The 27439-nt window shown below is 36.9% G+C and overlaps 2 protein-coding genes across 28 annotated transcripts in view; both read right to left on the bottom strand.

The window, feature by feature from the left end:
- RIMS2 (regulating synaptic membrane exocytosis 2) overlaps window positions 1-27439 on the bottom strand; it is a 594152-nt gene that overhangs the window by 511468 nt on the left and 55245 nt on the right. The gene's annotated exons all lie outside the window — the stretch shown is intronic.
- On the bottom strand, window positions 10248-11067 carry LOC116575171 (S-phase kinase-associated protein 1-like). Its single transcript, XM_032316413.1, has 2 exons — window positions 10604-11067; window positions 10248-10407 (listed from the first exon to the last, which is right to left on the bottom strand). The coding sequence occupies exons 1-2, from the start codon at window positions 11050-11052 to the stop codon at window positions 10338-10340; spliced, it is 519 nt and encodes a 172-aa protein (XP_032172304.1). The 5' UTR covers window positions 11053-11067; the 3' UTR covers window positions 10248-10337.

The following is a 27439-nucleotide window of genomic DNA, read 5'->3' as shown; positions in this document are numbered from 1 at the left end:
CAAAACTGAACTTCCTTTCAAAACTAAATTCAAAATATTTAATTATCCAACTTTAAAATATTTATATTTCATTTCTGTGAATATATTCTCCTAAGGAGGGGATAATAATATGGGAATAGGAAAAGTCTGGAAAAGAAATTTTCATGCCAAATTTTTTGTAACTTTTGTATAATATTTGAAAATAATTGAATAAAATTTAAATAAAAATAGTAAACTACTATAACCAAAAATATTAACCAAATTCCATACATAATGTCCTGATAATTTCATGTAAGTGAGTCCCCTGAAACAGGGATTATATCTTATTCATCTAGGGGACCCAAGAATTTTGAACAATGCTGGGCACCTGGTAAACATTCAAAAAACATCAGGAAGAATGGGTGGGTATTTGAGACCTCTATCTAGTTTGGTCATATTTATGCAGTTGCAAAAATAAGATCAAAAATGTCTCTCTACTACCTAAACTATATGATAGAATATAACCACTTAAGGAACTGTGCTATCAGAGAAGCCAACAGTAATTGATCTATATGTAGAGAGAGGGGGGCAATCTAAAAACGCTGGTGATTTGCCATAGCATCAAACACTTAAAAAAAAACTATCATTGTGCTGTGTAAAGTTAGTCTACTCTGAAGCCATCTTGGTATACTACCCCAACAGTGTAAAGTTAGAATTCCTTCAGGGTGATGCCAGGTTCCATTAGAAATTTATTTGCAACCTGCTTGGGCACAGAAGCCATTGTCTCCACAAACCTTGGTGTAGTTGAACTGACAGTTAATGTGTTGTGACCTGGAGTTCACCATTAAAAGCAAGCAAATAATTAATTAATTAATTAATTAATTAAAATTTTAAAAAAAACTATCACTTATTTCTAGAGCTTTATAGAGAAAAACACATCCTCAAAAATCTAAGAAGTACTCACAAAAAATAGGGTCATTACTTTTTACAATTGAGAAACCAAGTAAATTGTGAAAAACGAAAAACTATTTTTCCATAGTTGATCATAAGAATTAATAATTCAGCATAAACAAAACAAGTCAGTCCACATTAGAAAGGTATCTGTATCTGATTAAGTAAATACACACAATGACACAAATAGACACATTTTGAAATTTCTCAGCATCAACACCGGTAAATCACATAGTGTTGGGTCCAGAAGAGGTGTTAAGACATTATCTGGGAGACTAGTTCTAACGTTTTTTATTTCAAATGTAGAGATTTTTTTAAAGATATGCACAAAATACATCAAAATATCAATACTATTTTTATAAGAGTGGCAAGATTATGGGTGATTTTATGCTTCCCGTCTCTGTCTTTTCAAATTTTCCCTAACGTAATTATACGTTTTATAACTAAGTGTATATGATATTTTCAAGATATCATCTGGTTTAAAAAAGAAGAAACATCCGGTGTACCTTATGCTTATAAGCAGTTTAAAAATTAAACAATCTGGGGCGCCTGGGTGGCTCAGTGGGTTAAAGCCTCTGCCTTCGGCTCAGGTCATGATCTCAGAGTCCTGGGATTGAGCCCCACATCGGGCTCTCTGCTCAGCGGGGAGCCTGCTTCCTCCTCTCTCTCTGCCTGCCTCTCTGCCTATTTGTAATCTCTGTCAAATAAATAAATAAAATCTTTAAAAAATAAATAAATAAAATAAAATAAAATAAAATAAAAATTAAACAATCTTACACATTTTCAAAGTCCCCAAAGAAGAGATTTACAGTTAACACCACCTGTTCAGCGAGGGGACTTTTGCTGAACAAGTTTTTCTGCCCTCATCACAATGACAGAGTTGCTCAAGGAATCGTATGTATAAATTTGCTGATGATTTGAAATGTTATGGCAGTTCTCGGTAGGGGTCGTTAGAGGAGAAATGGGGATGTGATTCTGTACAGATCTTGGGTAAGGAGATGTATTTATTCTTTTTTCTTTTCTCTGCCATCCACTGGAGCACTGTTCACGGGGCAGTTAGCCAAACAGCCAGGTGAACCACTTTAGTTGCTCAAGCATTTGCCCATGTCTAAAATACTTTATATCCTTTGATGATAAAATTACTCCAAACATAAAGAAAGGAAGTAGCAGCAATAAATCATGCTGGCACAGCCCAGGTTATTTATTCTGAACAGGATGGCTGACAAAGGAACCTGCTGTCACAACATATGAGAGCACTTAAAATAATGAGATTTTTCAGAAAAAAAAATGAAAAAGAATCAAAACACTAAATCTCTCATGCTGTCCATAAGACACTCTGACAGAAAATGAAGATCTTAAAAAAAAAAAAAAAAAAATGAAGATCTTAAGGGGATTTAATATGACATATTGGAGGTTAATAAAGAAACAACATGATCTCCCAATTTAATTTTGTCACATTTTATATGGAAGAGTATGGGCTTTGGAGTCAAGCAGACGGGTCCACTGGAACCAATGCTCACTTACTACTTGGCAAGTTACTTAACCATTTTATAAGTCATTTGTAAAAATGGACACTATAATAGCTACCTCATAAAGTGACAGTTCAGATTACATAAGGTAATGGGAAAATGCATGGCACATGTTTACTCTCTACACTTTTCTATATGTTTGCAATATTATGCAACACATCATTCAATGAGTGGCACACAATGGGCTCCCAATAAATGTTGACTCATTTCCTTGTTCGAGGAAGGAAAACTAAACCAGATTTTAAGTTAAAAAAAAAAAAAAAAGGAAGGGACTAGAGGCCACCAAGTTCAGAACTCTACCTCTAGGCAGACTTATCACATTAAATAAACATCATCAGATGACTTTCCGCACAAGGGTGTAAGAGGAACTTTTCTCAATGCCTAAGAGAAAAGAATCATAAAGAAGAAAATAATGATCAATAAAATACAAAATAGACAAAGTTGGTACTAAATGTAAAAAGGAACCCACTTCTAAGGATCACTGAAGTTTTAGCCATAGTAATTAAAACAAACAAACAAAACATACAGAATAGTATCACAAATCAACAGCAGTGAAACAAATGCGTGTTTTGGTCGATGATATCACAAAAATTAACTCACTGTAAGGGAAAAATAAAATTACAGTTGAGCCTGAAACAACATGGGCTTAAGGGTGATCAGCCCTACAACAGTCAAAAATCAGGGTGCAACTTGTGACTCCCCAGAAACTTAACCAATAGCCTACTGTTGACTAGAAGCCTTAGCAATAACATACAGTCAGTTAACACACCTTTTGTATGTTATTATATACTATATTCTTACAGCGAGCTAGAGAAATGAAATTATTATTTGGAAAATACATTTACAGTACTATCCCGTATTTATGTGGAAAAATCTGCATATAAGTGGACCCCCACAGTTCAAATCTGTGTTGTTCAAACATCAGCTGCACTTAGGTATATTCTGGTGATCTGTCTTTTTATAGATCAGATTTTTAGAACTTGAGAGAGGGGAGCCTGGGTGGCTCAGTCAGTTAAGTGTCTGCCTTCGGCTCAGGTCATGATCCCAGGGTCCTGAGATTGAGAACCGTGTGGAGCTCCCTGCTCAGCCGGTGACCTCCTCCCGTCATGCTCTCTCTAGTTCACTCACTCTCTCTCTCTCAAATAAATAAAATCTTTATTACTAAATAAATAAATAAAACTTGAGAGGAAAAAAGGGTTACCATAATCACCATGATTTAAGAATGCAAATCAAGTCAGAAACACTGGGTTTACTCCCTGATTTCACACTACCTATGATACCATGGACAACGCCCTCCTCTCTCTTGAACCAGAGTCTTCATTTATAAACACGGGGATTAAAATAATATTTACTTCCCAAAGTTGACCTTTTAATGAAATACAGACAGAAAAGTCTTGGTTCACATCTTAAGTACTCAACAATCGGTAGTAGCAGTGGTATTTGTTTTTAAGAAAAAAAAAAAGGAAGAGAGGGAAAAGGACAGTTTTAATATGCCTTTGAGAACAATCTTGTGTTTCAGCTGTCCTTCCCTAAGTCTGAACAAAACACAAAAAAGCAAAAAAACAAAAACAAACAAAAATTATTATCTCGGGACGCCTGGGTGGCTCAGTTGGTTGGACGACTGCCTTCGGCTCAGGTCATGATCCCGGAGTCCTGGGATCGAGTCCCGCATCAGGCTCCCAGCTCCACGGGGAGTCTGCTTCTCCCTCTGACCTTCTCCTCGCTCATGCTCTCTCTCACTGTCTCTCTCTCAAATAAATAAATAAAATCTTTAAAAAAAAATATTATCTCAATGAATTCAATTTCTCTAAGATTTCAATAAGGGAGCCCCTCAGTGGTGCAGTAGGTCAAGCAACCGACTCTTCATTTTGGCTCAGGTCAGGATCTCAGGGTCAAGATCGAGCCCCATGTTGGGCTCCATGCTCAGTGCAGAGTCTGCTGAAGTTTCTCTCTCCCTCTCCCTCTACTCCTCCCTGTGCTCACTCTCACTCTTTCTCACTCTAAGATAAATAAATAAATCTTTAAAAAAAGGATTTCAATAGGAAGATGAGTAAGGACTTCAATATCTACATATCTTTCAGGGCAATCCTCTTAGCCTAATCACTTCCAACATAGCGTTAAGACCAGAAGAGCTGCAACAGAGCTTCAAATGCCCAGATGCTGCTGAATTACACTTTAGAATCCCAGTTTTCACAGTGGCTTCACCAGATGAAGTGTTAAGTCGGGCACCTCTGGGTAATGTTCTGGGACTCATGCAAAGGTTGTGAGAGAATTCAAAGTATTCATAAGAGACTCAATCTCACAAAACAAACAGGGTTGCTGGGGGGGAAGGGGGGTAGGGAGAGGGTGATAGGGTTACAGACACTGGGGAGGGTATGTGATATGGTCAGTGCTGGGAAATGTGTAAGCCTGACGGTTCACAGACCTGTACCCCTGGGGCAAATAATACACTATACATTAATAAAAATAATTAATAAAAAATAAATTTTAAAAAAAACTTTTAAAAAAGAATTCAAGGTATTCTACTAAATTTGGATGTAGCTCACACCAAGTCTTTCAAGGTTTTTTATATATGCTTCTAAAGTTGATCACAACCATGTGGCATGATCTCTTTTGACCTTTTTTTTTTTTTTTTTTTGGTAGGCTCCAGGCATGGAGGTCTTTACGGGGCGCACACTCACCACCCTGAGATCAAGACCTGGACACCCTGAGATGAGTGTTGGATACCTAACCGACTGAGCCACCCAGGCACCCCTGGAATGATCTCTTTGAATTAGTATCATCTGAAAGTAAATTTCTATGCAATGACATTCAAATGTTTTTTGACTTGATCCACAATAATACATTTTACATAGAGTATATATTTACATATATTTATATAAATGCACACAATAAAATTTCATCAAACAATACTTACAAAGGACAATGCACAATAATATCCTCTTCTCCATTTACATCTTTACTCTTAATTGCTCGTTATACTTCCACTTAATTGATTTCAAAACCCAGTTTGAAACACTCTTCTAACAGTAACTACAGATAGATTAAACCTTATAACCTCAGAACAAATCTCTATCTTCTGAGTTCCCCATGACGTTAAGAATATTCCTCAAGTTTCAGAGAGCAGGTTAAGACTTAAAAATAGGCAAGTCACATGACGTGCCTTTATAATCACCCACAATGCATGCAGATGTGACAGGTTGCTGGGTCACCCTAGAGGTTTCAAATCATTGTAATTCTGGGTGCACAAGTCAGAAGAGGGAGGTTTATTAGGGCCAGAAGGTAAGTACAACCATTGAGCAGAGGAAAGGAAATGAACTTGAGAGAGGCAGGAGGTGCGGGACCTTCTGGGCGGACACAGGAAGCAGAGAATGGAAGATAAACACAGCCAGAGCCAGGAAAACAAGTAGAACCTGGGGCAGGAGGCTAAATGAAGCCAGAGCCAGAAGGGAAAGCAGAAACAGGCATATACGAGGAAATAAGGCCAACACAAAATAATGTGCTATGCCAGAAAGGAAAAAAGGCTGATGGCATTTGGCTACATCATGCATGAGAGCAGAAAGGCATGTGCTCTTACGTGTGTTCTCTCAGGCTATCAGAGAACTAGAATTTTATATGCAGCTAAAACTCTGTTCTTAAAAAAAATGTGGTCTTTGTTTCTTATGCTCTATTAATTAGCACTTCTTTCCTACCAATACTGTTGACCTGATTTTATTTAAAATGCTTGACTGAGTAAATAAACATATGTTCCTTATCTATTTGATCATTCTCCACTGCCAAAATTTAGAATCAATTTTAATTTCTGCTACATTGTTTTATAATTCTTTGCAGATCCAAATGGTTTCCTAATTTCTTTAATACTTCCTGTACACAACTCTGCTACAGAAATACATTAAGATTAATACTACAAGGAGCTAACTTTTATTTATAATTTTCATATTCTGTATTAATAAAAAATTATTTCCAAGAGATTTCAATAAATTAGTGATGTAATTACTATAAATTTATTAATATTTGGCAATATGTAAGCTGTATTTTTGAAAAATGGATACAATAAAGACAGTAGCAAAATGAAAAAAATGATTGCATAGGGTTTTTTAAATTTATTAGAAAATAATAAGAATCAGTAACTATATAACAAATTAAATGAAATTCAAATTGAGGTCATATTTAAATTTATCAAAATTAGCCAGACATTTACATTTATAAGCAGAACTAATTCACTACCTAGTAACTTACCAAAACCTACTCAATCCAGTTCATGATTAGGCAAATACACCACAATACAAAAATTTTTAAAGGCCTACATGGTATTATTAGCTGTCACATAAACTGGTGAATATCTGAATCAAATAGCAAATTTACTCACAGTCAAATTTCAGTAATAAACAAGTTAACAAAACTAAAAATATAAATTTAGATAAGTATTTTATAAAATAAAATTTATATGGTACTAATATCTTCAACAATTTTGATATTTAGAAACTGTCCCTAGTCAACTGACTTGTTATTTTAGGACATTACAATAACTTTTACGAAAAAAGGGTTTTTTTCCCAAAAAGTTTTTTGTAAAAGAAAAAAATTAGTTCAAAGATAAATTGCAGAAATATCAATTTAGAAAAACCTAGAAGAGATGCAAATGCCCTACAATCCAAAATATACAAGCATGTTCACTGCAACATGGTATTGTAACAGAGAAATACTGAAAGTAACCTGTAGTAGCAGATAGGTGACCAAAACAACAACCTCTCATTATCTTTGGTCAGGCTTTATTATTGAGATATAATTAACATATAACATTGTGAACTTTTAAGGTGTACATGTTGATTTGACACATTTATATATTGCCATATGATTACTACCTTAGTGTAGTAATTTTTTGAAAATATTTTATTTTATTTTATTTATTTGACACACAGAGAGAGATCACAAGTAGGCAGAAGTAGGCAGAGAGGCAGGCAGAGAGCGAGAGAAAAACGGGCTCCCTGCTGAGCAGGAACGTGATGTGGGGCTTGATCCCAGGACCCTGGGATCATGACCTGAGCCAAAGGCAGAGGCTTAACCCACTGTGCCACCCAAGGGCCCCTTGAAAATACTTTTTTGAAAAATATGTGCTTTTTTGAAAATACTTAACATCCAATCTCTCGGTAACTTAAGCCTATATAATACAAATATTGCTGACCATAATCACTACACTGTGCATTAGATCTCCAGAACTTACTCTTCTATTTGCAAGTTTGTACTCTACCATTTCCCCAGTTTCACCACCCCCCCGCCCAAGTAACCACCATGGTACTCTGTGTTTCTAAGAGTTCAGCCTTTTTAGATTCCACATATAAATGATATCATACAGCAGTTGTCTTTCTAGGTCTGACTTATCTCACTTAGCATTATGACCTAAAGGTTCATCATGTAGTCACAGAAGGCAGGATTTCCCTCTTTCTCATGACTGAATAATACTCTATTGTGTGTATACACACACACACACACACACACACACACACACACTACAACTTCTTTATTCGCTCATCCATAAATGGGCACTTAGATTATTTCCATATCTTGGCTATTGTGAATAAGGCTGCAATAAAATTGGGAGCAGCGCAGGTTATCTCTTCACTATCCTGTTTTCTTATCCTTTGGATGTATATATCCATACGCTGAATCATATGATAATTCTTCTTTTGGTCTATTGGGAAACCTCCATACTGTTTCCATAATAGCTGAACTAAGCTCCATTCCAACCAACAGTACACAAGAGCTCCCTTTCCTGCACATCCATAACCATCGCCACGTGTTATCTCTTATCTTCTTAGGCAGACGGGGGTCTTAAAACAACACACTTTTATTCTCTTACAGTGCTGGATGTCAAAAGTTCTAAATAAATTGCACTGGGCTGAAATCAAGGTGTCATCAGGGGTGTCCTCTCTCTGCAGATTCTAAGGGAAAATCCATTCCCTTTCCTTTTCTAGCTCCTAGAGCTGTAGTCCTTCCATTCCTTGGTTCATGGTCCCTAACTCCATCTTCAAAGCAAGGAGCACAGCACTTGGCTTCACCCATCACATTTTCTCCAACTGTACAGTCTCCCTCTGTCTTCCGCTGCTAAGAATATTTGTATCACTGGGTCCATCTGATCAATCCAGGATACTTTTTCCATCTCAAGATTCTTAACTTAATCTCATCTGCAAAGTCCTTTGTGCCATAGAAGATAATGCATTCACATACTCAGAGTCCAGAGATGAAAACATGGACATATTAGAGGGTTATTATCCAGCCTACTACATAGGGCAAGAGAGAGCTCTCTTCTTTTCGAAGACAGCCACTCTAACAGGTAGGAGGTAATATCCGCTAGGGTTTTGATTTGCATCTCTCTGGTGATTAGCAATATTGGGCACCTTTTCATAGACATGTTGGTCATTTGTAGGTCTTCTTTGGAAAAAAATTTTCAATTCCTCTCTCCATTTTTTAATCAGACTGTTTGCACTCTTGTTATTGAGTTATATGAGTTCCTTATACACTTTGAACACTTATACCTTATCTAATATATCTGCAAGCATTTTCTCCCATTCTGAAGGTTGCTTTTTCATTTTCATTGTTTCTTTTGCTGTGCAGAATCTTCTTTCTTTGATGTAGTCCCAACTTGTTTATTTTTAATTTTATTGCTTGTGGTTTGGTATCATATCCAAAACATCATCACAAAGATAAATGTCAAGGAGCTTACCATCTATGTTTTCTTCACCTTTTATGGTTTCAGGTCTTATGTTCAAATCTTCAATACATTTTGAGTTGCTTTTGTGCATAGTATAAGACAGGAGACCAAATTCATTATTTTACATAATAAATGTAGTTTTCCCAACACTATTTATTGAACTGACTATGCTTCCCTTCCCAACAGACTCTTGGCTCCTCTGTTGTAAATTAATTGACCATATATGCATGGGCTTATTTTGAGGCTCTCTATTCTGTTTAATTGATCTGTGTGTTTGTTTTTATGCCAATACCATACTGTTTTGATTACTCCTTTTGTAACATAATTTGAAATCAGAAAGTATGATCATTTGGAGCGCTGTTCTTTCTCAAGATTGTTTAGGCTATTTTTATGGTTCCATACATATTTTAGGACTATGTTCTATTTCTGTGAAAAACACCATTGAATTTTGATAGAGATTACACTGGATCTATAAGTGCATTTGGATAGTATAGACATTTATTTTTTTGGTCTTTTTTTAATCGAAAAGTTAACAGACTGGCTAGTTACATTTCCCCCCCAAACCACAAATTTAGTAGTAACTGAGTCTCTAGCCAACATATTCAAAGCTGAGAATTAAAAATGCAAAAACAAGTCCTTAGATCCAATTAAGGGAGCCCTGCTACATACAGGCTAATCAATACCAGTGGTACTCCTTGACTCCAGGAAGCTGGAAGACACCCTAATAATCCCACTCAAAACATTTACCTCAAGTAGCCTTTTTCCAGTTTCCAACTCATGAATAAAGATAATACTTTGTTAATTCTATTTCAGAAAACTTTTTTCAACTTGTTTTATTTACAATGCCAACTTTTAAAAGGTCATTAAACTAAAGTTAACTAGACAATAAACTAGGCAGAAATCGCTTTACAAAGAAAGGGAAAGCCCAAAATGCCACCTTCTACAGAGAACTCACAGTTCAGGTTTATTTAGAGCAAAGAAAAAAAACTTTTGATCGTACTAGAAGAAACTCAGCCGTAAGTCTGGAATCTGTACTCAAACTACACATGCAAGGAGGACAATATTCTGCTTAAACAACTGATCGCTGCTGCCATTGTCTACTGTGTGTCTGATATTAACAATTATAAACAGAGCAGTGCAACTTGTATTTGGAACAATCCTTACAGTGTTACAGTGTCAGGCATAACATTTCACTTCTCTTCACACCACTGGTTCTCTTTGCGTACCTGGGCTTCCTCTTCTTCAGTAAAGTCTTTTTTTCTTTTTCTTTTTTTTAAAGATTTTATTTTTTTATTTATTTGACAGAGAGAGATCACAAGTAGGCAGAGAGGCAGAGAGAGAGAGAGAGAGGAGGAAGCAGGCTCCCTGCTGAGCAGAGAGCCCGATGCGGGACTCGATCCCAGGACTCCGAGATCATGACCTGAGCCGAAGGCAGCGGCTTAACCCACTGAGCCACCCAGGCGCCCCAGTAAAGTCATTTTTGATATTGAAGGTCTTGCGGATCTCCTCAGGAGTTTTCCCCTTGATCATATTGGCAACAGTCTTGCATGTAACATCAAGCAAACCTTTGATGTCTAAGTAGTTCGCAGCCAGAATAAGTTCAAACAGTGTTCCTTGGTCAACTTTCAGGAATTCTTGGTCCCAAACAGGGATATCATCTGTCCAATTTTCTTTGTTCTCATCATCCTCAGGAGGAGGGGGGTCATCCTTGTGGTGGGTGCACCACTGAATGACCTTTTTTAATATTGCTGCATTAACATTTGGTAGAGGAACTGGATCATCATCTCCTTCATCGTCCATTCCCAAATCTTCCAACATGGTCTTGATAGTCACAGACTGTTTGGCAATTTCAACATCAACTTCAAATATCTCTCCATCAGAACTCTGCAACTTAATTGAAGGCATGGTGCTCGGTCTCAGGCCGACTGTGGGTCGGAGGCTGACAGAAACACAGCGGCCTCCGGGACATGGGGAGAAGAGCAGAGAACAAGGCCACTACCTGGATAGTATAGACATTTTAAGAAAATTAACTCATCTAATCCATGAGCACAAAATAGCTTTCCATTTATTTGTGTCTCCTTCAATGTTTTAATTAATGTGTTAGTTTACAGTGTACAGATCTCTCACCTCCTTGATCAAATTCATGCCTAGGTATTTTATTCTTTTTGATGCAATTGTAAATAGGATTATTTTCTTAATTCCTCTTTCTGATAGTTTATTAGTATATAGAAACACAAGAGTTTTTTATACATTGATTTTGTATCCACAACTTTACTGAATTAATCAGTTCTAACAGTTTTTTTCATGGATCTTTTCTATTTATAATGTGATGTCATCTTTAAGGAAAGACAGTTTTACTCCTTCCCTTCTGATTTGGATGACTTTTAATTCTTTTCCTTAGCCTAACTACCCCGGCTAGGATTTCCAGTACTTTGTTAAATAAACATACAGAGTTGGCATCCTTGTCTTCTTCCTGATCTTAGGGGAAAAGCTGAAAGCCACCACTGAGGATATAACATTAGCTGTGGGCTTGTCATATATGATTTTTATTCTGGGGAAGCATGTTTCCTGTATACCCAGTTTGTTGAGTTTGTATCATGAATGGATATTAAATTTCATCAAATGCCTTTCCTGTATCTACTGATAAGATCATGATTTTTATCCTTTCTTTTGTCAATGGGGTGAATTACATTTGTTGAAGATATAGAATCATCCTTGCATGCCTTGAAGACATCCCACTTTCTCATGCTGTATGATCCTTTTAATGCACCGTTGAATTCAGTGTAGTGATATTTTGTTGAGAATTTTTGCATCTGTGTTCATCAGGAGTATCAGCCAATAATTTTTTTTCCTCGTAGTATGTCCTTCTGGTTTTGATATCTGGATAAGGGTGGCCTCACAAAAAGTTGGAAGTACTCCCTCCTCTTCAATTTTTGGAAGAATTTAAGGATTGTGTGTGGTTTTTTTTTTTTAAGGATTGGTATTATTTCTTTAAAACTTGAGTAGAATTCAGCAGTTTTGAACTTTTGTTTGTTGGGGGTTTATTATTGATTCAATCTCCTATCTATTCAGATTTTTATTTCTTGATGACTCAATCTTGATAGTTGCATATTTCTAGGAATTTATCCATTACTTCTAGGTTATCGACTTCTTAGCTTATGCTCATTCATAGTAGTCTCAATGATCCTCTACATGGTACCACTTGAAATACCTTCTTTTCATTTTCAATTTTACTATGAGTCCTTTTTACATTTTTTAGGGTGTCTAGCTAAAGTTTTGTCTATTTTTTTCCAAGTTTTTCTTTAAATTCCACTTAGTTACCATACAGTATAATATTAGTTTTAGGTATAGAATTTAGTGACTCATCACTTACGTACAACACTCAGTGCTCATCACATGTGCTCTCTTTAATCCCCTTCACCTACTTCACCCCTCCCTCCATCCCCCTCCCATCCAGCAACCCTTAGTTTGCTCTCTGTAGTTGAGTCTGTTTTCTGATTTGTCTTTTTTTTCCTCCTATGTTCACCAGTTTTGTTTCTTAAATTCCACATATGAGTGAAATTGTAAGATATTTATCTTTCTCTAACTTACTTACTTCACTCTCTCTAGCTCCATCCACATCATTGTAAATGGGAAGATTTCATTTTTTATACCTGAGTAATAGTCCATACATATATACATACATACCACTTCTTTAAACATTCCTCACTTGATGGACATTTGGACTCTTTCCATAATTTGGCTATTGTTGATAATGCTGCTATAAACATCAGGGTACATGTGTCCCTTCCAATAAGTATTTTTGTATCCTCTGAGTAAATACATAGTAGTACAATTGCCAGATCATGGGGTAGTTCTATTTTTAACTTTCTGAGGAATCTCCATACTGTTTTCCACAGTGGCTGCACCAGTTTGCATTCCCATCATCAGTGGAAGAGGGTTCCCCTTTCCACCACATCCTCAACAACAGTTGGATTGTTTCTTCCACCGTGGTTGTTTCCTCCATCATTAATTTTAACCATTCTGACTGGTGTAATGTATATCTCATTGTAGTTTTGACTTGTATTTCCCTCATGTTCCGTGCTGTTGAACATCTTTTTATGTGTCTATTGGCCATCTGTTTGTCTTCTTTGGAAAAATGTCTATTCATGTCTTCTGCCCTTTTCTTTACTGGATTATTTGGTTTTTGGGTGTTGAGTTTGATAAGTTCTTTATAGATCTTGGATACTAACCCTTCACTAGATATGTCATTTGCAAATATCTTCTCCCATTCCAAAGACTGCCTTTTAGTTTCCTTGATTATTTCCTTCGCTGTGCAGAAGATTTTTGTCTTGATGAAGTCTGAATAGTTTATTCTTACTTTTGTTTCCCTTCTCTCAGGAGACATATCAAGTAAGAAGTTGCTACAGCTGATATCAAAGAGGTTGCTACCTATGTTCTCCTCTAGGATTTTAATGGCTTCCTGTCTCACATTTTGATCTTTCATCCATTTTGAATTCAGTTTTGTGTATGGCTAAAAAAGTGGTCCAGGTTCATTCTTTTGCATGTTGCTGTCCAGTTTTCCCAACACCATCTGTTGAAGAGACTGTCTTTTTTCCATTGGATATTCTTCCATACTCTGTCAAAGATCAGTTGATCATACAGTTCTGGGTTCATTTCTGGATTTTTTATTCTGTTCCATTGACCTAAGCATCTATTTTTTTGCCAGTACCACACTGTCTTGATCACTACAGCTTTAGAATATAACTTGAAGTCTGGAATTCTAATGCCTCTAGTTTCATTTTTCTTTTTCAAGGTTGCTTTGACTATTCAGGATCTTTTGTGTTTCCAAACAAACTTTTGGATTGTTCTACCTCTGTGAAAAATGCTGGTGGTATTTTGATAGGGTTGCATTAAGTGTGTAGATTGCTTTGGGTAGTATAGACATTTTAACAATATTTGTGCTCCCGATCCATGAGCGTGGAATGTCTTTCCATTTCTTTGTGTCCCCTTCAGTTTCTCTCACCAGTGTTCTATAGTTTTAAAGAGTACAGATCTTTTACTCCTTTGGTTAGGTTTATTCCTAGGTATCTTATGGTTTTTGGTGCAATAAATGGGATTAACTCCTTTATTTCTCTTCCTGCAGCTTCATTACTGGTGTATAGAAATGCAAGATTTCTGTACATGGATTTTGTATCCTGAGACTTTACTGAATTGGTATATCACTTCTAGAAATTTTTTGGTGGAGCCCTTTGGGTTTTGTACAAAGACTATCATGTCATCTGCAAATAGTGAAAGTTTGACTTCTTTCTTATAGATCTGGATGCCTTTTCTTTTTGCTGTCTGATTGCTAAGTCTAGAACGTTCGGTACTATGTTAAATAACAGTGCCCTGCCTTATTTCTGACCACAGAGGAAAATTTCTCAGTTTTTCCCCATTCAGGATTATATTAGCTGTGGGTCTTTTGTATATCAGCTTTATGATGTTGAGATATGCTCCCTCTATCCCTACTTTGTTGAAAGTTTTTTGTCAAGAATGGATGCTGGGGCGCCTGGGTGGCTCAGTGGGTTAAGCCTCTGCCTTTGGCTCAGGTCATGATCTCAGGGTCCTGGCATCGAGCCCCCTCATTGGGCTCTCTGCTCAGCGGCGAGCCTGCCTCTCCCTCTCTCTGCCGGCTGCTCTGCTTACTTGTGATCTTTCTCTGTGTCAAATTAAGGGAAAAAAAAAAAACTTTAAAAAAAGAGCATGGACGCTATATTTTGTCAGATGCTTTTTCTGCATTTATTCAGAGGATCATACAGTTCCTATCTTTTCTTTTATTAATGTGGTATATCAAGTTGATTGATTTGCAAATACTGAACCACCCTTGCAGTCCAGAAATAAATCCCACCTGATCGTGGTGAATGGTTCATTTAATGTATGCTCGATTCTATTTGCTAGTATTTTGTTGAGAATTTTTGCATGCATGTTCATCAGGGATACTGGCTTATAGTTCTCTTTTTTAGTGGAGTCTTTCGTTTTAGAATCAGGGTAATGCTAGCCTCATAGAATGAGTTTGGAAGTTCTCCTTCCATTTCTATTTCTTGGAATAATTTGAGAAGAATAGGTATTAACCCTTCTTTAAATGCTTAGTATTCACCCACGAAGCCATCTGGCTCTGGACTTCTGTGTGTTGGGAGAACAATCTCTTTTCTGGTTTTTGGTCTGTTCAAGTTTTCTATTTCCTCCTATTTCAGTTTTGGTAGTTTATATGTTTCTAGGATTTTATCCATTTCTTCCAGATTGTCCAATTTGGTGGTATATAATTTTTCATTATATTCTCTTATGATTATTTGTATATGTGTGGTGTTGGTTGTTACTTATCTTTTCCCATTTGTGATTTTATTTACTTGGGTCCTTTGTCTCTTCTTTTTGATAAATCTGTCTAGGGGGATTATCAATTTTATTAACTTTTTTCAAAGAATCAGCTCCTGATTTCACTGATCTTCTCTAACCTTTTTGTTTTTTAGTTTCTATATCATTTATTTCTTTTTTTTTTAAAGATTTTATTTATTTATTTGACAGACAGACATCACAAGTAGGCAGAAAGAGAGGGGGAAGTAGGCTCCCCGCTGAGCAGAGAGCCCGATACGGGACCCCGGACCCCGGAATCATGACCTGAGCCGAAGGCAGAGACTTCAACCCACTGAGCCACATAGGCACCCCTCCATATCATTTATTTCTGCTCTAATCTTTATTTCCTTTTTGCTGGTTTTAGGCTTTGTTTGTTGTTCTTTTTCTAGCTCCTTTAAATTTAACATTAGGTTGGTTATTTGAGACTTTTCTTGCTTCCTGTATTGCTATATATTCACCTCTTATGGCTGTTTTTGCTGTATCCCAAATGTTCTGGAGCATTAAGTTTTCATTTTCATTTGTTTCCATGTATTTTTTTAATTTCTTCTTTAATCAAATGAAATATTCATTCATTGACTCAATCATTCTTCAGTAGAATGTTCTTTAATCTCCATGAATTTGTGGTCTTTCCAAACTTTTTCTTGTGGTTGACCTCAAGTTTCATAGCACTATATAGTCAAAGAAGATGTATTGGTATGATCTTAGTCTTTTTGTACTTGTTAAGACCTGGTCTGTGACCTAATATGTGACCTATTCTGAAGAATGCCCCATGTGCACTTTACAAGAATGTGTATTCCGCTGCTTTAGGATGAAGTGTTCTGAATATATGTTAAGTCCATCTGGTCCAGTGTGTCATTCAAAGTTATTGCTTCCTTGTTGGTTTTCTGCTTAGATAATCTGTCCACTAATATAAGTGGAGTGTTATAGTCCCCTACTATTATTGTATTATTATCAATGAATTCACTTATGTTTGTTATTAATTGTTTTATATATTTGGGTGCTCCCAAGTTGGGGGCATAAATATTTACAGTTGTTTGATCTCCTTGATGGATAGATCCCTTCATTATGATACTGTGCCTTTCTTCATTTCTTGTTAGAGTCTCTGGTTTAAAATCCAGTTTGTCTGATAGGAGTATTGCTACTTGGGCTTTCTTTTGATGTCCATTAGCATGATAAATGGTTCTCCATCCCCTCACTTTCTATCTACAGGTGTCTTTAGGTCTAAAATGAGTCGCTTGGGGCACCTGGGTGGCTCAGTCGGTTAAGCGTCTGCCTTTGATTCAAGACTCCCTGCTCAGTGGGGAGTCTGCTTCTCCCTCTGCCCCCACCCCCATCTATGCTTGCGTGCTCTCTCTCTCTCTCTCTCTCTCTAAAATAAATAAAGTCTTTAAAAAATAAAGTAAAATAATAAAATTAGTATCTTGTAGGCAGTATATAGACGGTTTTTTTTAATCCATTCTGACATCCTTATCTTTTGATTAGAACATTTAGTCCATTTACATTCAGTTATTATTGACAGATATGTATTTAGTGACATTTTGTTACTTGTTTTTTCATTACTGGAGATTTTCTCTGTTCCTGTCTAGTCTTTACTCCTTTGGGTCTTTCTCTCCCTCTCAAAGAGTCCCCTCTAATATTTCTTGCAGGCTAGTTTAGCGGTCAGGAACCCTTTAGTTTTTGTTTGTCTGGGAAACTCCTTATCTTTCCTTCCATTCTGAATGACAGTCTTGCTAAACAGGATACTTTTACCATTCAGGAAATTGAATACATCATGCCACTCTCTTCTGGCCTGCCAACTTTCTGTGGAGAGATCTGCAACTAGTCTTATAGGTCTTCCCTTGTAACTTAGGTGCTTCTTTTGTCTTGCTGCTTTTAGGATTTTTTTTTTTTTTTACAAATTTAACTACATTATGTCTTGATGTTGACCTGTTTTGTTTTTGGAGTTCTCTATGCCTCCCAAATTTGGAAGTCTGTTTCCTTTCCCAGATCAGGAAAGTTTTCAGCTACTATTTCTTCCAATAAAACTTCTGCCCCCTTTTCTCTCTTCTTCTTCTTCTGGGACTCCAATGATACAAATGTTATTACATTTGATAGAGGCACTGAGTTTCCCAAGACTACTTTCATTATCTAAAAATGTTCTTTTTCTCTTTTGTCAGCTTCATTATTTTTCCATGAGTCTATTGTCTATATCACTTATTCATTCCTCTGCTTCTTCCGTCCTTGTGGTCATTACATCCAGCTGGTTTTGAATCTCTGTTAGTGCATTTTTCATTTTGACCTGATTGTTTTTTAGCTCTTTTATCTCTGCAGTAAGAGTCTCCCTTTGTCTACCATTTTTTTCTCAAGCCTAGCTAGTAGTACCCTTATGATTGTTGCTTTAAATTATGGATCAGGCACATGTGACATATCTGTTTTGATTAGATCCCTGGCCATGGCCTTTTCTTGTTCTTTCTTTGGGATGAATCCTCTGTCTTGGCATTTTGTCTAGGTCTCTGTCTTCTTCTACATGTTAGGAAAGCCTGTTATGCTTCCTGCTTCTGAGAGTAATGGCTTTATGAAGAAGAGATCATACAATTTCCAGGGCCTAGTGCTTCAGGAAGTGTCTCTGGTGTGTACTGTGAGCATCTGTTGCTGTGTTTGAGCTGCTCTAGCCCTCAGGCCAGTCATCTGCAGAGTTTCTACACGCTTGCATAGGTAGTATTTGGACTGTGGCCAGAGTGTGGCAAGTTTTAGCTAGGTGTGCTCTGATCTGCTTGTTAAATGAGACTGGATGCTTCTTCCACTAGAACTAAAGACTTGCATAACTCTATGGGCAGTAGAGTAGGCTGGTCCTCTGGGAAAGGATCTCACTACACTGAGACAATGCAGTTTTGACCCAGAAGGGCAGTCAAGCCAGAAGAGAGAGGTATGGGATTTGCAGCAAGCAAGCTAAACAGCTAGTGTCCTCACTGTTAGCTGCCCTCAGCAGGTGCTTCTGAACCTATGCTGAGGGGTGAGCAAAGAAGATGGCACCCCTGGGTTCTTTTGTCCCCAGAGAGGCAATGCCACCTCTCACAGATGTGTTCCAAAAAGGATGGACATTCTCTCCTCATGCCCCTTAGGTGATCCTCAGATCATTCAGTCTGCCCCAAGGTTGTTTGCCTGCCGCCTCTCCAGGAGTAGGGCACCACCTTCAGGACTCTATGCAAGCCAAACCTGGGGACCTCTAAAACTCTAGTCTTCGAGCCCCATAGTTTGCAAAAAATTCAGCCCCTCTTGTTCTCCCAGCCAACTGCTTTGGGAAAGTGATCTGCTTGTGTCTGTCTCTGTACACTCCACTCCTTCTCATCCTCCTTCATGACCAGGCCTCCCTCCTCTCCACAGCACCCGAAATCTGCTACTTCCCCAAACCTTTTCTCCACACTTCCTGCCTTCCTCAAAGAGGACTCCTCTCTCTCTCTAGTTGTGTAGTTTCTTCTATCAGTCCTCAGGTCAATTTCTTGAGTATTCAGAATGATTTCATATTTACCTAGCCACGTTCCAGGGACAAGGTAGCCTAGGGTCCTCCTACTATGCCGCCATCTTTGTCTCTTTACTCTATTTTTTAAAAGGCTCTTAGTTTTATGGAACTTTCCTATTACGTTTTTAGTCTCTATTTCATTTTTTTTCTGCTTTGATCTATGTTAATTTCTTCCTTCTACTAACTTTGGGCTTTGTTTGCTCTTCTTTTCTGGTTCCTTGAGGTGTGAAGTAAAGTTTTTTATTTGAGCTCTGTTTTTTCTTAATGAAGGCATTTGTCAGTATGGACTTCCTCTTAGAAATGCTTTGGTTGCATCCCATAAGTTGTGGTATGCTGTATTTCCATTTACTCATTTGATTTCCCTTTTGATTTTCTTTTATCCCTTTGTTATTCAGTAGCATATTGTTTAATCTCCAAATTTTGTTACTCTTTCAGTTTTCTTCTTGTAAATAATTTCCAGTTCATTATCATTGTAGTTAGAAAAGATGCTTGAGGGGCACCTTAGGTGGCTCACTCAGTTAAGCATCCAACTCTTGATTCTGGCTCAGGTCATGATCTCAGGGTCGTGGGATCAAGCCACACTGAGCAAGGAGTCTGCTTGGGATTTGGGGATTCTCTCTCTCTCTCTGTCTCTCTCTGCCCCTCTCCCCTGCTCATGGACTCACTCACTCTCGTACTCTCTCAAAAAAAAAAAGATGCTGGATATGATTTCAATCTTCTTAAATTTACTGTCTTGTTTTGCAGTCTAAATTTTGATCTATCCTGGAAAATGTTTCATGTGCCCTTGAGAAGAATGTGTATTCTGCTGCTGATGGAGGCAATGTTCTATAAATGTCCTTTAGGTCCATCTGATCTAACATGTAGTTTAAATCCAATATTCCCCTTATTAATTTTGTCTGGATGATCTATCCATTATTAAAAGTGTGGTACTGAAGTCTCCTACTTTTACTATATTACTACAATTCTTCCTTCAGGTCTATTAATATTTGCTTTCTATATTTAGGTGCTCCTTTTTGCAACTTTAAGATTCTTTTTTACCCTTTCTTACCCAAACCACAATAGAGAATATAAAATATAACCAACTTCCCCATTATACTTGATTTCTGAAATTTAGCCAATTCTATTTCTTTTATTTTTTAAACCTATTTTTTGAAGATTTTATTTACTTCTTTATTTATTTGAGAGAGAGCATAAGCAGAGGGGAGGGCAGAGAGAGAAAGAGAAACAGACTCTCCATGGAGCAGGGAGCCCAATGTGGGACTCAATCCCAGGACCTTGGGATCATGACCTGAGCCGAAGGCAAATGCTTAACCAATTGAGCCACCCAGGTGCCCTGAAATTTAGTCAGTTCTAAATCTGATATTTCCATTACATAATTTCCCTAATCTATTCCCTCTTGCTATGCTGTACACACACACAGAGACACACACACAAACTTATATTTCACCAGAACTGTTAAACATGCCTGTTAATCAAGAAAACTATACTTATAGTAGATGCTGCAGGACAAAGGCATGGAATCCCCCCAATAATGCCCAAAGTATTGCCTACTGACAGCTTAAAATGGAATATCTTCCCCAGAAACTTCCCTCAGCTGAAGGTAGCTGCCTCATCCAAATTTATGAGCCTCCCAAGGGCAGTCCACATTCAGTCACTCATGGACAAGAACAAACAAAACCCCAGCTCCTTTGTCTCAAGTCAGGGGAACCCACCTCCAAAACTCCCCCTGGGATTGCTTAAAGCCTTTTTTGCAAATATATCACAGTACTACTTCTCCCTTCCTAGTTCTGCTTTTTTCACTTCCACCCTGGTATTACCAAAAGCACTCTCCAATAAACTTCCTGCAGACCTATTTTCACCTCGAAATCTATTTCCTGGGAACCCAACCTAAGATAGACTTTCCCTGCTTTCCTTGTAGTTAGAAAATATAAAGTTAAAGATAAAGATAAAGTTAAAAGATAAAGTTATTCTGCCACTATGTCATCAAAATTGGCTTTCCTACTTGAATCATATCTATGCTCTCTTCCTCAAAACCATTTTCAAAGAATTTTACTTCACTACCCTATGTAACTCATTTCCCTTGCCTCCTCCTCAATAAGCATTTAACTTTATAAAATTGACTGGAAAAGAACTGGTAATTCCCCTAATTCAAAGACTTAGGATTTGAAGTAATAGTTACTCAGGGTTTCTTTCCTGGAACATAATACACTTACAGAAATGTGCACAATCTTATGTGTACAACCCAGTTAAGTTTTACAAATTGAGTATACCTGTGTAATAGCACCAAATCATGAAACAGATTATTACCAGCTCTCCAAAAGTTCTCTCTGTGCTCTCAGTCATTAACACTTCCTTAGATTAACTACTTTGCTTATTTCAATAACTATAGGTTAATTATGCGTGGTTTTGAACTTTATATAATTTCTTGAATCTGGCTTCTTTTATAAACATTATGTTTGTGAAAAATATATCCATGTATCTGGGCAAAGTATTCGTTCTTTCATTTATATTACTAATTGGTATTCAATTATATGAATATACCATTGTGTGTTTATCCATTCTGTTCTTTTGTTCATACAGATGTATTTACTTATTTTAGAGAGAGAGAGAGAGCAAGAGTGAGTGGGAGCATGAGGAGGGGCAGAGAGAAAGGAAAGGGGGAAGCAGACTCCCAGCTAAATGCAGAGCCCTGCGCAGAGCTTGATCTCACCACCCTGAAATCAGGACTTGAGCTAAAACCAAGAAGTAGACACTTAAGTAACTAAGCTACCCAGGCACCCCAATCCATTCTGTTCTTCTTTTTTTTTTTTTTTTTTTTTTTTTTTTTAGATTTTATTTATTTGAGAGAGAGAAGCATGAGTAGGGGTAGGGGCAGAGAGAGAGGGAGAAGCAGACTCCCCACTGAGCAGGGAGCCTGATATGTGGCTTGATCTCAGGAGCCCAAAATCACGACCTGAGCCAAAGACAGACACTTAATCAACTAAGCTACCCAGGTGCCCCCAATCTATTCTGTTCTTAATGAATATCGAGATTGTTTCCAGTCTGGGGATTATAGCAGGCCAAATAATGTCCCTCCAGAGATGTCCACACCCTAATTATCAGAACCCGTAAATGTTATCTTATGTGGCAAAAGGGAACTCTGCTGACATGATTAAATTAAGGATCTTGAGCCAAGAATGTAATCAACTATACCGGTGGGCCAAATGTAATTTCAAGGGTCTTTATAAGAGGGATGCAATAAAGTCAGAAAGATGGCCATGTGACAACAGAAGCAAAAGGAGAAAAGGCAATGCAGGGCTAAAAACCAAGACAGACTGTGGAAGCTGAAAAGGGCATGGAAGGGGATTTTTCTCTCGAGTCTCCAAAGGAAGCAGCCTGCCAACACCTTGCTTTTAGCTCAATCAGACCCATTTTGGCCTTTGACCTCAAAACGATAAAAGAGTAAGTCTGTGGTGCTTTAAGCCATTAAGTTTGTGGTAATTTGTTAGAGCAGCAATGGGAAACTAAACAGGAACATTCCAAATAATGGTGTTATGGACATTTTTTACTTTTCTTTTGGTGTGTACATGTACTCATTTATGCCGGGTCTATGTCTAGAAATGGACTTGCTGGGGCATGAGCATCACATGTTCAGTTTTAGTAGCTATTGCCGGTTTTCCAAAGTGGTTGAGTTATTTTAAATTCCCAAAAAGAGTCTATCTTAAGTGCAGTTATTCTATATCCTTGCAATACTTGGTATTGTCTTTTTGGGGGGGTTCAATCTGGTGGGTACACAGTAGAGTTTTATTGTGATTTAATCAGTATTCCTATTATGATAAATGATACTGACCACTTTTCACATGTTTATTGGCCATTTGTTAACCTCTTTTATCTAGTAATTTCACAAGGGTCTTACCCATTTTTTAATTGGATGGTTTGTTGTTTTATTGATTTGTGTGCACTGGTAACATATTCTGGATGAGTCACTTACATTAGAGGACCTTTTGAGAGCAAAAAAGGAACATTCTGGTGGCTCTACTGAGGATACTTCTTTATAAGAAAAAGGATAGCTAGGGGCGCCTTGGTGGCTCAGTGGGTTAAAGCCTCTGCCTTCAGCTCGGGTCATGATCTCAGGGTCCTAGGATCGAGCCCCGCATGGGGCTCTCTGCTCAGTGGGGAGCCTGCTTCCTCCTCTCTCTCTGCCTGCCTCTCTGCCTGATTGTGATCTCTCTCTGTCAAATACATAAATAAAATCTTTTTTAAAAAATAAATAAATAAGTAAATAAAATTAAAAAAGAAAAAGGATAGCTACAATACAGACATCGTGATTTGTTATATCATAAGCATTCAATGTACTATTGCCAAAAGTCTAGATTAAAAGATACCTCAGAGCAGGGGCTAAAAGTATCTCCTAATCTCTGTATCTTCTGCAGATCCTAAGCACTAATTACACATTCAGTGTATACTACATATACATTCAAATGAAAGAGTCCCCTAAGGTAAATAGAATTTATTTAGCTTCCAAAGCAGGAACTTTCTGGTAACCAGCCAGTCACAGTTACTAAAGCTCAAGCAACTGTACATCAGGCAAGTATCAGGGAGTCCTAGAAACCAAGCAGGATGAAGCATATTTTTATAGGGTCATGAAAGACACCTTAGAAAGAGAGAATGAAATTATACCGAACGTAAACACCACAGACATAGAATTACTTTACCAGAACAGTTACGTATCATGGCAGTAAAGTGAAGAAATACATAGGAAAATGAAGCTCTAGAAACAGGAACAAGTCAACCATAGCAAACTAGAGTAAGGAGTTCAGGATGAAGCTATAAACAATTTGAGGGTGAGAGATACCTGTTTTTACATGACAAAGTCTTAGTGGAAAGTACAGGAAGGAAGACTGGTGTAGGGAAGTATGGTCTGAAGATTCACTGCTGGAAAAAGAACAGCAATAGCACTCCACACCAGAATTCTAAAAATTATAATTTTTAGAAATACCTTCAATTTAAATTTTTTTTAATTTAATAAACTAGGGAAGCATAGGTCAAATGTCATATCTAATTTTTCTTTGAAAAGCATCCAGTAAGTGCTATCTCTCAGGTAGCTCCAAATAGATTGCAAGTAAGTAGTTCACCTCATAAAACAATGAAGCCTATATGTATTGGCCAGATGGAACACTTTTTGTTGAGGAAAAAAAAAAACCAAACAGTTTGCTTACTGGAGTCAACGGCCAATTGAGAAAATTATGGGAAAAATGCAAAAACCTGAAACAGCTAAACATAATATTGACATACCAGTTGAAAATAATACAAATATCTAAAAACCAATCTGATTAAAGGCAGAAGTCAAATTCTGTCTTAATCACTAAGATTATTCTATTCATTTGCTTTTAACAAGCTTGGTCTTATCTAGACTGAATTTCAGTATATATTTTTTTAAAAAACTAAATAATATTTTGAAAAGTAGCTTTTATCATTATTTTATCTGCTTTATTTTCCTTTTCTCCATCTAAGATTTTTTTTAATTACCATAAATCAAATTTCTTTTAAAATAAAATGGTTTTAAAACGATCCAAAATGGACCGTTATCAAAAGTTTAAAAAGTTCGCTCGTCTAAGATTTTCATAATTTAACCACTCAAACCATGTCCTACTAGCAAATGGTATCACCTGAGTAAAGGAAACACATGGAAGCAGTCTATAATCCAAACTGATGATAGTATCGGCCTCTGACAGTTGCAACCAAGCTTTCAATGTTTAATATGGAAGTCTCTGTTACTAAGCAGCATGGTCAATAAAATGTTTGTTTAGTAGACATATGTGTTTTTTTATACGCTCAAGATCACTTTCTGTGGGGACTCACCCTCCCCCATGGTATGGGGTTCTAATAAGGTTGCCAATGGGGCCAAGTAGATAGCTCAGCTCTGAGTAAATAGGGACCATTATCTTTCTGCACAAAGTAACTGGTGTGACACTGGGCATGTGACCGAAGCAAAGATAATTAGAGTTCCTTCCTAGATTGACCATAAGCGGGCAGAATAGCACAGTGGTAAGCACACACCGTCTGCCTAGGCTTTAATTCTTGGCTCTATCACTAACTAGCTGAATGATTAAGCCAGTTAATTAATTGGTCTGTCTCTTAATTTCCTCATCTGTAAAATGTAGCTGCTAATAATACCTCTGTCATAGAATCATTATGAAAATTTAGTACAGTAAAACACATAAATAAGACACATAAAACACATTTATAAGATAATGATCCAGGTCTACACTCTTTATATGCCAGTTAGCATAGTAACTGGCATATAAAAAAACTTTAAATAAATTTAAGGTTAACTATTAGTACCATTATTACTACTATTCCTCCTGCTGTTGCTTCTGTTATTGGTCTTATAAATATATAACAGTGCTAAATTTAGACAGTGTGGCCTAAATATGCAAGCAACCTGTCTTTGTCACTTGCAGAGCAAATAGAAAAAAAGTTTTGAAGCCAACAAATAAAAGGAAGCAGAACAAAGAGAACAGAGAACAGAGTTCCAAAGACATTCCTTGAGCCCCCAGATCTAATCATCTTCGGGGCTTCCTAGTTACTTGGGCCAGTATTTTTTTTTCCCTCATGCTTTTGAGTTTTTTCTTACTTAAAGAAAAAAAATTATGGACTAATAAAACATCTTATGTCTAAAAATCACAAAACAAACAAAAATGTGTATGAATACACACACACACACACACACACACACAAGGAAAGCCCTTTAGGGACACTTTGGTGGCTCAGTTGGTTAAGCATCTGTCTTTGCCTCAGGTCATGATCTCAAGGTCCTGAGATCACGCCCCACATTGGGCTCCTTGCTTACAGGGAGCCTGTTTCTCCCTCTGCCTGCCACTCCCCCTGCTTGTTCTCGTGCTCTTACTCTCTCTCTCTCTCTCTCTCTCTGACAAATACATTTTAAAAATCTTAAAAAAAAAAAAAAAAGAGAGAAAGCAGCTTCACTCTTTATTCTATCTACTCAGATGATAAAGAGCTGAATACAACTCTACTGGGTGGTAATATCTGTTGCCTTAGAATCTTGGCCAAGTCTTCAAATTAATATCCATTTCCATTAATGTCCTGTTATAGTATTTTCAGGAAATCTCAAGCAGACTGGTATGGGTAAGGTGGGAAAAGGGAAATAATGCAGTTGAGGTTGGAAAGGTAAATTGATTAGCTTATCATGGACTTTATATGTTATATTAAGGAATATAAAATTTATTCTGGTTTTTTTCTAAGGAGATAAGTGACACACACTTATTCATTCAATAAGTATTTACTGATACCTACTAGGTACAAGACACTACATTAGAATATAATAAACACATGCAAGTGGAATTTATAAGATAATGATCCAGGTCTACACTCTTTAAAGATAGCATTGATGACAGATAAGAATGGATGAGAATAGATACAGATAGATTAAAAACAGGAAAAATTAGAAGTAGACCAACTGGTCACTAGGGTCAAAAATGATTCCAAAATACCTACTTTTAAGTTACTGATATTAGAAAAACAGTAAAAAGCAATCGCTTTTGTTAATGAATACTATGAGCTTGATTGAAAATTTTTCATCTTCTTTCTAGAAGGTCAGCTCCATGAAAGTTTTAGTCACTACTTAAACCCAACGTCTAGAATAGTGCCTGGCCCTTAGCAGATACTCAGTAAGTGTTATTTTTAATAAGGTAGCTTTAAGATTTATAGGAAAAACATTCACTCAATAATGGATTTGTTGATAAATCCACTTATTACGTGTCGGGTACTCTGCTAACAATAAATAAAACACAATTCTTTGTCCTTAAGGAACTCATAGTCTGTTGGAGTATTCTTAACCTTCTCCATCACCAAACACATTGGCATTCTCCTGCCAAAATTCTTCCTCAAAAAAGTGTTTACAGAGAATTGATGGAGAAGGGAAAAGGTATTCATTAAAACATTTGATATTAATGTGAATTTAGTGAGCTCATTTAAAGAACTTTAAAACTGTCATTTTATACGGATAAATAAGTAATAAAGAATTGGGAATAAGACTCATAATTTTTTAAGTCTTGAACTCTATTTTTTAATTAGTCTTTTTCCCAAAAAAACTCCATTCTTAAGGTATTATACATAAATAACCTAATATAAATATATAATATAAATATTATAAATAAATAAGGTATTATAAATAAGATGAGGGAATGAGTATCACTGGAAGAAAAATAAACCTTACTTTGCTGTCAGATACCGAATCTGCAGTTTTACTGATCCCTAGGTAATAAACCATTTAGAAACTTTAGTACTTCAAAGTATTGTTAGAAATACTGAGGACATGTGGTGCCTGGGTGGCTCAGTGGGTTAAGCCGCTGCCTTCGGCTCAGGTCATGATCTCAGGGTCGTGGGATCGAGCCCCACATCGGGCTCTCTGCTCAGCAG

The sequence above is a fragment of the Mustela erminea genome, chromosome 16, assembly GCF_009829155.1.
Source record: "Mustela erminea isolate mMusErm1 chromosome 16, mMusErm1.Pri, whole genome shotgun sequence".
NCBI classification, from domain to species: Eukaryota; Metazoa; Chordata; class Mammalia; order Carnivora; family Mustelidae; genus Mustela; species Mustela erminea.
The sequence above is the reverse complement of the archived record's forward strand: the minus strand, read 5'-3'. Positions and strand labels throughout refer to the sequence as shown.